Consider the following 13,867-nt stretch of genomic DNA (forward strand, 5'->3'; position numbering starts at 1 on the left):
GATGCCTGCTGTCTTCATGGACACCATTCTCAGGTCATGGAACTGCATGGAGACTATACTGGTGGCGACCACACCATCAAATGAGCAGACATCAACATAAGGCAACTAGAAACATAAAAACATCAGGGAAACATGACAGTAAGGAACATGATCAATTATCAGAAACAACCTCAAAGAAATGGAGTTCTACAAACAGCCAGACAAAGAATTCAAAATCACTCTTTTAACCAAGCCAGTGAGCTACAAGAAAACAGGCAATTCAACAAACTAGGTAAACAATACAAAAACAAAGCAAGTTTTTCAACAAAAACAGAAACCATAAAGAGGAACAGAACAGCAGCAGGCCAAGGGCATGGTGAGGCGCAGTCACTGGTGCCAGGCCAGGCTGAGTGGAGCAAGCAGGGGGCTTGCCACCAGCTGCAGGTGGAAGGCGCACCTTCATCTGCCCTCACCCATACAGCCTGCACCCATTGAGGTCATGGACACAGAGGAGCAACAAGGAAGAATAATCACCCCCACACCTTCAATAGGTGCTACTGCAGTTCTTGGTATGGGCACTCTCCAAGAAGGTGCTCAGATATGAAGAACTGACAAGTGAATTGATTAGTGAATAGTTGGGAATAGCCTATCCATTACTGACGGCATTCCTAATTCTAATTTGATACCACAGGGAACTAGGAAGACATGTCAAAAGCAGAAGAAGAAATGGAACAGTACTAGATCATTACACATACACACACACACACACTCACAACAAATAAATCCTCTTAATACTATCTACCTTTTAAGAAGTCGTGTGGCAGGTAACATGTGGGCGAGAAGAATGTTTCTGTCTCTTTCTAAATTGACTGTCCTTGCACTGGTCTTTTGAGCAGGACAGTTCTACTTATTGTGTGTGTGAGAAAACTTCCCACAGGGCTGCACTAACTCAACTAGCTTGTGCTTTTACAGTCAGCTCTTGTCAATTACCAGATCAGTTTACCTGTCCTTCCACCTTCGGGCTTGTATGGGTAAAACTCTTCAGGCATAACTAAAGCAACCAGGGCAAGATGGCATATATACGATTATACGTCCTTAGGTTTCTATCTCTGAATCTCAACTAGATGGAAATATTGGAGACCCATTTAGTTTGCAGGAAAAAATGCCTTGCATTGCTTTGGTCAAAGCATTAGGACTATGGGATGCTTAAGGGGCAAAGTTTATTTTCTTTTACTCATGTTCTGCCCTTATTTTTTGATGGTTCAAACTTATAACTGTTGTATCAGAAGGAACATTTCCACAAAGTGTCTGTTGGAAATTAACAGTCTCAATCATCTGATGACTTTATTTTTTAACGCATTTATCTAAAAGTGAGTCATATGAAATTTCGTTTGTTTGTTTAGATTCCAGGTCCTTGGTAAATACATGTTAGGTATGATGGAAATCATTCCAAAGGAGCTATGTGGAAATACCTGTAGAGAAATGCATTTGAACTACTGTGATATAAAACTGTACTCTACAATGGAAATTTCATGTACACACAAAAATTCTTTTCTTTTTTTCTGCTTTATTTCCCCAAATCCCCCCGGCACATAGTTGTATATCTTAGTTGCAGGTCCTTCTAGTTGTGGCATGTGGGGCACCGCCTCAACGTGGCCTGACGAGTGGTGCCATGTCCGTGCCCAGGATCCGAACTGGTGAAACCCTGGCGCGCCGCAGCGGAGCCCATGAACTTAATCACTTGGACACGGGGTCGGCTCCTGTACACACAAAAATTCTGTTTGTAATTTACCTTCATTTCTCTGGCATTAAATGCTTATATGAATAATAATATGCCAACGTTCTACCATTTAAAAAAAGAATGATACAGAAATTCTGTGGCTAAATAATACAATGAATGAAATGAAAAACGTAATGGAGAGCCTCAGCATCCAACTTGATCAAGCAAAAGAAAGAAGCTGTAACTGGAAGACAGGTCTTTAAATTTTCCAATGAGGGGAGAAAAAAGAAAAAAAAAAAGAAAAACAGAGAAGAAAGCCTACATGGATTATGGAACAGGAGGCAAAACATTATTCAAATTATGGGAGCCCTAGATAAAGAGAGAAATAAAGGATAAAAAGCTTATTTAAAGAAGTAATGGTGAAAACTTCCCAAAGCTATGGAGAGAAGTGGACATCCAGCTACATGATGCTCATAGGTGCCATACAGATTCAATCCAAAGAGAACGTCACTGAGACACTTTCTAATAAACCTGTTGAAAAGCATTTACAAAGAGAACATTTTGACAACAGCTAGCGAAAACAAACTCATGTTATACAAGCGAATCCTGCAAGGATATCAGTTTATTTCTCAGCAGAAAACTTACAAGCCAGGAGAGAGTGGGAAGATAGATGCAAACTACAGTCATGTGCCGCATAATGACATTTCAGTAAACGACCCACCACATATAGGATAGTGGTCACATATAAGACTTATATAGGAACTGAAAAATTCCTATTGCCTAGCAACACTGTAACCATTGTAATGTTGTAGCGTAATGAATTACTCACGTTTGGGGTAATCAGGGTGTAAACAAACCTTCTGAGCTGCCAGTTGCATAGAACCATAGCACATATAACTATGTATGGTGCATAATAATTGATAATGACAATAAACAACTATGTTACTGGTTTATGTGTTTATTCACAGTCATGCTTTGCCTGGAGAAGGGGATACATTCTGAGAAATGCAACGTAAGGTAATTTCATCGTTGTGCAAACATCACAGTGTCCTTAAGCAAACCTAGAGGGTATGGCCTACTACACATCTAGGCTATATGGTACTAATCTTATGGGACCACTGTCATATACGTGGTCCGTCCTTGACCGAAACATCATTATGGGGTGTATGACTGTACTATATTGTACTTTTTTTTTTTGCAGGGGAAGATTTGCCCTAAGCTAACATCTGTTGCCAATCCTCATCCTTCTTCCTTCTTCCCCACCTCCAAAGCCCCAGCACATAGCTGTGTATAGTTGTCAGTTCTTCTGGTTCTTCTATGTGAGCCACCACCACAGCATGGCTCCTGACAGATGAGTGGTATCGTTCTTCACCCAGGAACCAAACCTTGGCCGCCAGAGCAGAGCATACCCAAAGTTAAAACTGCTAGGCCATCAGGGCTGGTTCTACTATACTGTACTTTTTATTGTTATTTTAGAGGATACTCTTTCCACTTACAAAAAAAAAAATTTAACTGTAAAACATTATGCCAGGTTTTGCCAACAGTGGCCTCATACATCTCATGTTTACTGAGTCTCTTAATTGCATCCTTTTCTCCTGTGCTCCATTTAATCTCATGTCAATTTGTTCATCATGGCCCCTACGCAAACAAAATTCAATGCTAATGCTGCCAGTAAGAGGCCACATCAGATGACTGACCTGGAAACCAAATTAAAACTGATTAAGGACCACAAGGGTGGGAAATCAATGATGGTTATTGCTCACTAGTCAGACATCTCCCATTCCACTATAGCTACAATCTTGAAGAACAAGAACAAAGTGATAGAATGTGTTAAGGGATCTGCTTCATTGAAGGCGATAAGACTAACAAAAATTCAAGAAGGACCTACATGAGACATGGAGAAACTTCTAATGACCTGGATTGAAGATCAGACATAGAAGCATCTCTCTCTTAGCACCATGACGATCACGGCCAAAGCAGTAAGTTTTTTGCGATGTTGAAAGAAAAGGCTCGACTCGACTATAATGTTGACTTTACTGCTACCTCTGGGTGGTTTAAATGATTCCAGAATTGTTATTCATTACATAATGTGAAAGTGCACAGTGAGTCTGTGAGTGCTGATGTGAAGGCAGCTGAAGAACTTTTGGAAACCCCAGATAAGCTGATTGTGGAGGAAAATTACTTGCCAGAGCAAATATTCAACATGGATGAAACCTCTCTATTCTGGGAATGGATGCCTGAAAGGAATTTAACGCATAAGAAGGCCGAGTCAATGCCAGGTTTCAAGACTTTTAAGGACAGGATAACAGTCACACCTTGGGGGCAATGTTGCAGGGTACAGATTGAAACCCTTTGTACAGTGAGAACCCCAGGGCCTTCAAGCCTGTCAATAAGTGCACACTGCCAGTGAATGACAGGAGCCATGAGAAGTCATGGATGACCCAGCTCCTCTTCCATGATGCCCTCCTCAGTTGTTATGCCAGCGAAATTGAGAAGTACTGTTTTGAGAATGACAGACCTTTCAATATTTTGTGTGTTGTGGATTATGGTCCCAGACATCCTCCTTTTACTGGTGATCTTCATCCCAATACCAAAGTGGTGTTTCCCCCTCCAAACACCACCTCTTTGGTCCAACTAATGGATCAAGGAGTTACAGCTTCCTTTAAGGCCTACTACCCAAGGAAGACCCTTAGCCCAGGCTATTGCTGCAACTGAGGAAGACACTGAGGCAATTCTAGAAGGATTACAACATCTATGACTACATCAAGAACCTTAGTAACATTCTAACTGTGCTGAGAAAAAGAGCTTGCTTCCTTCCTATTTTTCAGACATTTATATCCAACAATAGCTATAAAGACATTAAATGTCCACACAAAAATTGCAAATAAAATACACTGTCTTCTTGCTCTTCATGCTACATGGAGTGAAGCTCATGGAATGGATATTGTGAGGTTTAGTATGTTTGCTCAACAAGAAGAATAATCCAGACAGGTTATAAGAGGAAACATAGAGGACATACTAGGCAGTTCCAAGGCAAGCACATAAGATGAGACAATGCCTCTGGGTCCTTTACAATATGGCCCTTCCAATTCTATGTCACTATTTGTGACCTCAGAAAGTATAACTCTTTTTCTATGTAACATTTCTTACTGAATTTTCTGAGACGTGATGTATTCCTTCATAAGAACATAACATTTACCTGGTAACAGTGGTTACTTCCCAACTCTACACCTGCTGCCAGGACAGTGGCTGTAGTGATGCATCTGTGCAAGCGTGGAAAGTGGGCACCTGAACCTGACATGAAGGTTTGGGACACAAGCAGCTCATCTCCTTGCTGGGAAGTGATTATCATTTCACCGGGAAGTACGGCGGCAGTGTCTGCAGAGGGAGTGGAGAGTTTCTCTGGAAAACAAGGGAGGAGAGCAAATTACAGAGGGTTACTCAAACAGATTAATTGGGATGTCCATTGAGAAGGACTCAATAGCTAGAGGAGAAAGGGATCCGTGAATCCTGAGAACAGATGTGTTGACTAGGAGACACTGAGTTCTAATATGTGAGAAAATTAAGTAGAGACCATGGCTATGCTAGAAACTTGACTAGCATGAAACTCTTGTATCTTCAAGGTGGGAATCCTTTTCAATCATCACAACTCTGAGGAAAAACAAACCTGGAGGGAAAGGAATGGCAAGGTGAGAGTAGAACGATGTGGAAGAATGTGGAAGGAAAGCTTCAACAAACATTGACTGAACATCTCATCTGACTCAGAGGCTCATCCAGACCAATATCATACATCAGGGAACAAAAGAATGTGTCCTCATACAGCCTTCATTCAAACTGAAGGGAGTAGCCAATAGTCACAAAGAAAACATGTAATATAGTAAATTATAAGGTGACACGTGTGCAAATATAAAACAGCAGCAGTGAAAACGACAAGCGTGGGGGGTCAGGAGGATTTCAAGGAAATAGAGGGCTCAGGGTTGTTCTCATTGTGGAGACGGTATTGCAGCACACAACTAGAGGGCGGGAGAGAGTGACTTGTGAGGATATATGGGGAAGATGTTCCTTGGAGAAGAAACAGACGGTATAAGGTCCCAGGGGCAAGAGCAGGGCTGGAGTTCCAGACCACTCATGTGGCGATGGTACCCGTTCCAGGGTGGCTGGTAATGTTTTGGGGGGTGTTTTAATAAACCATACAGAACACTTCCCATATGTTCACATTCCCATAAGTGCATCCACATGCCTGTACACCAGACCTCCTCATCAACTACCTTCTCGACTCTTCCTTTCTTGCCAGGGCAGATCATCGGCTGCTGCCCTGGGATCTACATATGTTGTCACCTCGGGATACTGATTATTCCACACAAAATGGATGACCAGCTCACAGCTCCACCCATTGGGAAAGTTTGTCTTCTCCACTGTCTTTCTAGGACATCCTGATTGTAGCTGTGACGCAGCCTCCACTAATTTCTACTTCCCTCACAAATCAAAGCGACCCAAGCGGAACCCAAGCTCAGGCTTTCTCCTCCCCTTAGCTGGCTGTGCAGATCACCCAGGATACCCACTGCAGTGAGCTGTTCCTATCGTGCTGGGGTCTCCCCTACCTGCTCATGCAGCCTGCTTGTGTTCTCTGGAGTTGATCTGGCTCGATCCTGCCTGTACATCTCTCCCGTACAATGGAACTCAGCAGTGCCCGTCTGACCTTATGACTTGGATGGTCCAAGAGAACTCTCCTCACAGTGGATCGTTCTGGATGCATGGAGATGATGCCCCGTATTTCAGTCTTCTGTTATTATGTGGGCACAATGACACAACACAAGTTGTTTCACAGTGATTTATAAATCTGTACTGCAGATGGCATGGACTTCCTCTAGAGCCTCAGCAGCCTGCACTGTGATTCCCCAGATGGGACTTGCTAACACCCTACACTGCATCCTTCTCCACCACAGACACCATCCACACCAAGGAGTCTGCTGAACCATACGGCCCCAGTGGCAGGACTGCTTGTGCCACAGCCCAGATCTGTGCCAACTTCTTCCTGCTCTAGGAACCCCTCAAGCTGGCCTGTCTTCCACAAACACTAGTGGACGTATAGTATTCCTGTTGCAGAAAAGGTGCCTCTTGAAGTCAAAGGAGCCTACCAGGCACTGCGCTTCCTTCTATTTATTTATTTTCAAGGACATTCAAAAAAACACACATTAGAATTATAAAGACTGATTACACAAAGTGTTGGTGAGGACCTTGAAAACCCAAATTCTTATACACTACTGTTTGGAACATAACATTGTATAACCACTTTGGAACCATGTGGCAGTTTCTTTTCTTTTCTTTTTTTGAGGAAGATTAGCCCTGAGCTAACATCTGCTGCTAACTCTCCTCTTTTTGCTGAGGAAGACTGGCCCTGAGCTAACATCCATGCCCATATTACTCTACTCTATATATGAGACGCCCATCACAGCATGGCTTGCCAAGCGGTGCCATGTCCGTACCCGGGATCCGAACTGGTGAACCCCCGGCTGCCGAAGTGGAACATGCGCACTTAACCGCTGCACCAGTGGGCTGGCCCCCATTTGGCAGTTTCTTAAAGACAAACATGTTAACTTACCATCTGACCTAGGATTACACTCCTAGATATTAACTCAAAAAATGAAACATGTTTTCATATCAAGGCTTGACATAAGTATCTTTGGTAGCTTTATCTCTAATAGCCAAACCTGGAAACAACATACATTTAAAGAAAGAGATAAATGGATAAAACATTGTGTCCTATCCATACATAGATTATTCAGCAATAAAAAGAATAAGTTATACACACAACAAAGATAAAACTCAAAATAATTATGCAGTAAGAAAGAAACCACAAAAATGGAATAAAGATTTGATTTATTTAAAATTCTAAGGGCCAGCCCTGTGGCCAAGTGTTTAAAGTTCAGCATGCTCTGCTTCAGCAGACAGGGTTCGTGGGTTCTAATCCCGGTTGCAGACCTACTCTGCTCATCAGCCATGCTGTGGAAGCATCCCACGTACAAACAATAGAGGAAGATAGGCACAGATGTTAGCTCAGGTCTAATCTTCCTCAAGTGAAAAAAAAGGAGGATTGGCAACAGATGTTAGCTCGGGGCCTATCTTCCTCACAAAAAATAAATAAATAAAATTCTAGAAAAGGAAAATTAATATATACTGAAATAAAGTAGATAAATGATTGTCTAAGGAAGGAAGATCATGGAAGGCAGGGAGAGAGGGATTCTCTAGGGGCAGGAGGTAATGTTGGGAAACATTGTTACACTCATTATCTTGTTCTTGATGATGAATTTACCAGTGTATGTGTGCGTGTGCACGTGTGTCTGTTTCTGTGGGATGGGTGGGAAGAGAATGCGCTACAAACACATATACATATTTGCCATGAATATTTCAAACTTTATGGATTAAATATGTGCTATTTATTACATGTAAATTGTACCTCACTAAAGTGTTGGAGAATTGTTTCTACATAAAATTCTGCATTTCCCACTTGGCTTGAAAACCTCAGAGATTTGAAATTGCTGTATATTTTTTCTTTTTTCTTTTTTGTTTTAAACATTGGCACCTGAGCTAACAACTGTTGCCAATATTCTTTTTTCGTTTTTTTTTCTTTCTGCTTTTTCTCCCCAAATCCCCCCAGTACATAGTTGTATATTTTAGTTGTGGGTCCTTCTAGTTGTGGCAATGTGGGACACCGCCTCAACGTGGCCTGATGAGCGGTGTCATGTCCGCGCCCAGGATCCAAACCAGTGAAACCCTGGGCCGCCATAGCAGAGCACACAAATTTAAGCACTCGGCCATGGGGCTGGCCCTTTATTTTTTTTCTTAAAGCTAAATTCATTCAGTTTGAAAGAGTATCCTTTATAACAAGATTTCTAATTTCTCACTTTCTTAGTATCAATTTTCTCTCAAAGGTAAATATCTATTGCATGAGAAAACCTCTAAGACCTATTGTTAAGTGTAAAAAACAAAAAGTTATAGAGCAAAACACGATTAGATTCTATTTCTGTAAAACAAAACAAAACCCTGCATAGAAAAAGGTATGGAAGGATATCCACCTATCTGTTAGCAGTGCCTGGGAGGAGAGTGGAATTGAGGAGGGCGCTATGTAAAGGATTCATATTTTTTCATTCTATATAATTATTTCTTTTTTCACAAGAAATGTATATTTTTAAAGTTTTTAAAATAACTTTTTTAATGCTTTTTAAAAAATAATGGTGTTGATAGGCAGTAGTAAGCTTTCTAAATATCCTTACATGGAAAAATAAAAGCCCCCAAATTTAAATTAATTGGTCCACGAAATCCAAAATTCTGGGAACCAGTACTCTAAGAATCAGTATTAATTAGCTTCTTAATCACTAGTCATAGTTCTTTAGCTCTTTTCCTCCTCAAACCGTTAGAGCAGCGTTTCTCAAACTGTGGGCTGTAAGCCAGTAGTGACCTTGAAATCACTTGGTGGATCATAACAAGGATATTTTAAAATAGAACAAAAAATATCAAGTGTTGCAAATAATAAGCATTAAGAATCATCTTGTGAAAATGTTTCACTTGTGTGTGTATGTACACACACTGAGTTATGATGTAAAATGGTTTTTTTAATGAGTTGTGATCAAAAAAAGTTTTAAAAATATTGCTTTGGAGAGGCCTGACACTGAAAAATGGGTTAGTAGGGATGGGAGGAAGTCCAGTCTCTGACCAGCCTATAGGCTATGGTTACCACTAAAGCACTGCGAGGTGACATTAAGATGAGGGCTGAATACAGCTCTCCAGGGGGCAGAGGATTCTCCAGCCCTGCCACTAAAGCGATGGAGCAATTATGAAAGTGGGAAGGCGAAGTAGACAGAGGCGGTCCATGCAGTGGTAAGGGCTTTGGAGTCGGCAATCCTGAGTTTTAGTCTCTGCTTTTCCAGTTGATCCCCTGGGATCTTAAGCTCCTCACTCCCTTTGCCTTTCTGAGCCTCAGCTTCCTTCTCTACAAGGATCTTGCTGGCAGGGACACGTGAAAGCAGCAAAGAGCAGAATTCGATTTCAATTTCAAAGTTCTGGGTACATTTAAGAAATTTGTTTCTCTTAGGGCTTCTCAGCATCTGTGAGGATGAATTATTTTCACAAATTTATGTGGTACTTCATATGCATTGTTTCATAGGAAAAAAGGATAGGCCATCATAACCCTACACTTTAAAACAGAACACAGATGACACAAGAGGAAAAAAAACCTACAAATGATAAGCTAATCAAGTTTTCTTTAGCTGACATACATATATCATAGTCCTAAGAAACAACAGGAAAAATTACCAGATTCTTCCACTTACTCCCTCACATTTTTGTCTATTTCAAAGCATGTGATCCAAGGGGCAGAAGAACACTAAGCCTCAAGGTTACTGCTCTACAACACGAAAACATGGGAGTTAGAATGGACCGAATTCTCACGGGCAGACACCTCACTCCAGGCCTGGGAAAACAGTTGGGAATTGGGGAAGTGTGAAGATAGGAAACAGTCACAGACACATCAGGTTGCAAAGCCGTTGTCACTAACCCCCACAGAGGGTAAGTCAAGCCAGAGCCCAGACACGATCAGCAAACTTTCTAGCTACTAAGCAACCTTGGATTGTCAGAGATTAGTAACTACTGGGTTAGAAAAGACTACCTCCCACGCCAAGGTGTCACCTCAAGAACATGTCCTATCTTCCCTGTCCCATCTCTGTGCCTTAATCTTTAATTTCAACATGTTTATAAGTGTATCACGCTTTTTATGCAATAACTAGACTCTCAAGAGATCAGGGGTACACAAACAAAATAATATGTATAAGAGTCATTTGATTTCTTCCCTATTCTGGTGGTGATTTTTTTGCTAACAGTTGACTGTGGGAAAATCATCCATTCAAAGGCAAAAAATAAACCACAGCCAGTCAAGTTGGTGTCATGATTACCTTCAAACCTGAGGTAATTAAGGTAGGAGGAGGTTATTTTTCCCTTCAACCTTTTCAGTTCAGAAGGGAAGAAATCAGATTTAACCTCTTAGAAGTGGAGCTCCACGAGAATGGCTCATCAAATGGCCACTAACTAGGGAGGACTGAGGCTTGACCATGGCATTAGCCCATTGGGAAGAGCAAGGAGGAGGATGAAGAGGCAAGTTCTTTAATATGGGCGGCTCTCCCAGCAGCACAGGAAAATATAAATAGGAAAGGTTTCTTAGCCTGCCAATCCCATCTAGAGCCAGACTCCCTTCCTCAGGCCCCCTTCCACTTGTAGCTTTGAGTTCCTGTGCCAACTACATACAAAGCCTCCAGAAGTCTGTCACTTATCAATAGAGACAGTTCCAGATACATAGCCCCTGCAGTCTAGCCTACTCCCAAACCCCATAAGGTTACTTTGCTACATAAGAGGCAGACTAGAGGTCTTCTAATCCAGTTTCTCTGTATTTTACAGTGAGGAAACTGAGGCAAATAAAGTCAATCGACTTGCCAGGTTACCTTGGCAACTATACCTCTGAAGTAAGCAGGAGATTCTGAACTGAACTCCAAAGAGGGCACCAGGCCAGGAACAAGAGCTTAGGCTGGATAGAGTCCTGCCTCTATTCAGTTTAAGTAAGTACTTCTTTTGGGACTAAAAACAAGTTAGGAAGACCCAGGCCTTCCCTGGGAACTGGGATCCAATCCCATGGCCTTCTGACAGAAGGACTCACTCATTACTATGCCTCTCTAGAAGTTCTTGACCAAACCGGGCCAAGCTGGTTGCAATAGAAGCAATTGAATGGAAGGTGATAGGGAAAGAAGTGGTAACTTTTTCAGGATTCAATGGGCCTTGGGATTAACGTAAAAGATTTACTGAGTATGGAAGATAGGGCAGAAGCTAGTAAATGCCTTCAACTCTCCAACTTTGTTTAGACCAAAATCACCAGAATCTTGAACAGAGAGTTTCACTATTTGGCTCAGCTCTTTTTCATCATGTTGACCCAATGTTAATCGATGAGTCACTGGTTCAAACGAGAGTCCTTCCACTTCCCCCCCTTCTCCCTTATATTTCTCCAAGAGGCAAAAAGCATACTTATCTCTCATCAGCATGGTAGTATAAACTCCCTATTATTGACCTGGAAAGATTGGCATGCCCTTCCCCACTATCTGCCTAGCAAACTCCTAATGCATCTTTAAGGTCATTTCAAATGTCACCTTCTCCACAAAATTGCATAATTACCCTCCTACCCCAGCAGAATTCATCACTGATTCCTCTGGGTCCCATGGTATAAAGAATATATTTCTATGACAGCAGTTATTACATTATATGAGTTCATTGTTTGTGTCTATCTACTCTGCTAAACTATGAACTTCTCAGTAAGTGTGACTATTTTTTATGTCATCTTGAGCCTCGAGAGCAGAGCACAATGCCTGGTCCCTAGTAGGTGCTCATTAAATGCTCCCTCAGTTAATTAAGACCAAAGCTATCCTGCTTCCCTCCTCCATCTACTCCTCCCTCCGTACCATCTGGATAGATTCTTACCCAGTTCCATTTGGGAATGTTATTAATAGGCCTCAGAGAACCAAATCTCTTCCTTTCGTCTTTGTGATCTCCCTTGGACGAAGGGCCCTCTTGGGACCCAGCCCACAAGGTACTGTTGCAACTCACATGAGCTGACTGCTTTTCCTGTCACCTGTTACTTTGCCTCAGATGGCCTAATCACACCCAATATGTGGCCCTTCCACCCTAAGACTGAAGCAACTGTGGCTGAAAAAACTAAGTTCTCTGAATTTTCAGTTGATGTTAAATGTTTAAAAAACTTTGGGTCATTATTTCTATTAATTCCTGAACTTGAGAAACACAAGTTAAAAAAAAAAAATAAAATCACCACAGAGCGAAAGGACACTCTGAAAAGATACCTACTGCCCCTAAACAGAAGCTACAGCCTGGACCCAGAAATCTGCACACGCTGTGCTCACCTAGGCTCCTGACTCAGCTCAGTTACTGTTCAGTCAATGACTAAATTGTTCCTAAAACACTCTTGGGAAGTGGGAGTGTATTGTATAGGGTTTTAAGGTATCCCTCTTCCTAGATGCCTGCTGCATTTCCTTATTTTAAGTTCATTGACTCACACTTTAATTACTTTCCAATCTGAAATGCCTTAGTATTAGAGAGCAGGCCAGACGCTTGCTTCTCCCACCCTGTGCCTCCTCACAAGTCAAATTCCTATCAGTGCACACAAACAAGCAAACTATAGAAGAGCAATCCTTGCTCGTGGGCAAAGTAAGAGTTAGAAGATATGAGGTGTGACTTCAAGGGCGATGGGAAAACTCTCTTCACCAAACATAGTTTTGTAACTCCAGATCTATGTTTGAAATTCCATATTGATAATTCCACTCCTTAGCTCTCTTCCCTCTTAAGGAGCAAAAACTCTTGGAAGAATTAATACTTTAAGTGACTATTTGTTACTTCCACCTTAATATGGAGCAATTCCAGATCATTTCTTGAAGGTAGGATTTGATTAAGGAGAAGGTGGAAAAGACAAAAGGGATGTACAGAAGAAAGAGATAGGATACCAACAAGATGTAGAAAATGGCAAAGCCTAGAGAAGATTAAGAACACACACACACACACACACACACACACATCTACACAATATTTCTAGGAGTGGCTTTGCAGGAGAGAAAATAAAAGCTCTTGGGGGACAACATCGAGGTTACTGAGAGCACTGTACAAAGGCTGGGCACATTAGAGGGTTTCTAAAGCCAAGAAGGACAAATTCAATTAATAAGGTGGTAGTAGGAAATGTCCCAGTTGTACTGAGGTTTAGAGGAAAACCAATTTCAAACCCAGAGAAACTTGGGAGCTTCTATCACTACAGAACGACAGATACGGCTGTTCCTTAGGAGAATCATCATCTTCTTTTGGGATAATGAAAGGACAGTCATATAATCTGAGCATGCAGAGACCATGGACCAGAAGATAGAGATCTCAAATTCCTCACTTTAGCAGAGATGCCAATAATTCTCCCAAACAAACATTTCTTTCCTGCCCATAAAAGAGAAAAAAGTTTTGGCCATCTATCTGGACATTTCCTAGGATACTCAGTGCACAACTCGGGGGGAGGGGGGTGTATTTAAGGAGGTGAGAGATAACCCAGAGTAGAGCTCTCTATCGGTTGAACTTGATAGAAGC

General features: G+C 41.7%; 1 protein-coding gene and 1 pseudogene across 1 annotated transcript in view; one reads left to right on the forward strand and one right to left on the reverse strand.

The window, feature by feature from the left end:
- The first annotated feature begins 823 nt into the window (after positions 1-823).
- LOC106846684 (phosphatidylinositol N-acetylglucosaminyltransferase subunit Y-like) lies at positions 824-1,034 on the forward strand (annotated as a pseudogene).
- Positions 1,035-1,511: 477 nt separating this feature from the next.
- LOC106846651 (zinc finger protein 17-like) overlaps positions 1,512-13,867 on the reverse strand; it is a 31,998-nt gene continuing 19,642 nt past the window's right edge. The window contains exons 3-4 of the mRNA XM_044759184.2: positions 4,899-5,101; positions 1,512-1,739 (exon numbers count right to left, since the gene is read on the reverse strand). Coding sequence (XP_044615119.2) covers positions 1,713-1,739; positions 4,899-5,101 — 230 coding nt within the window. The 3' untranslated portion in view covers positions 1,512-1,712. The remainder of the gene's footprint in view (positions 1,740-4,898; positions 5,102-13,867) is intronic.

This window comes from Equus asinus, chromosome 26, assembly GCF_041296235.1.
Source record: "Equus asinus isolate D_3611 breed Donkey chromosome 26, EquAss-T2T_v2, whole genome shotgun sequence".
Taxonomy (NCBI): Eukaryota; Metazoa; Chordata; class Mammalia; order Perissodactyla; family Equidae; genus Equus; species Equus asinus.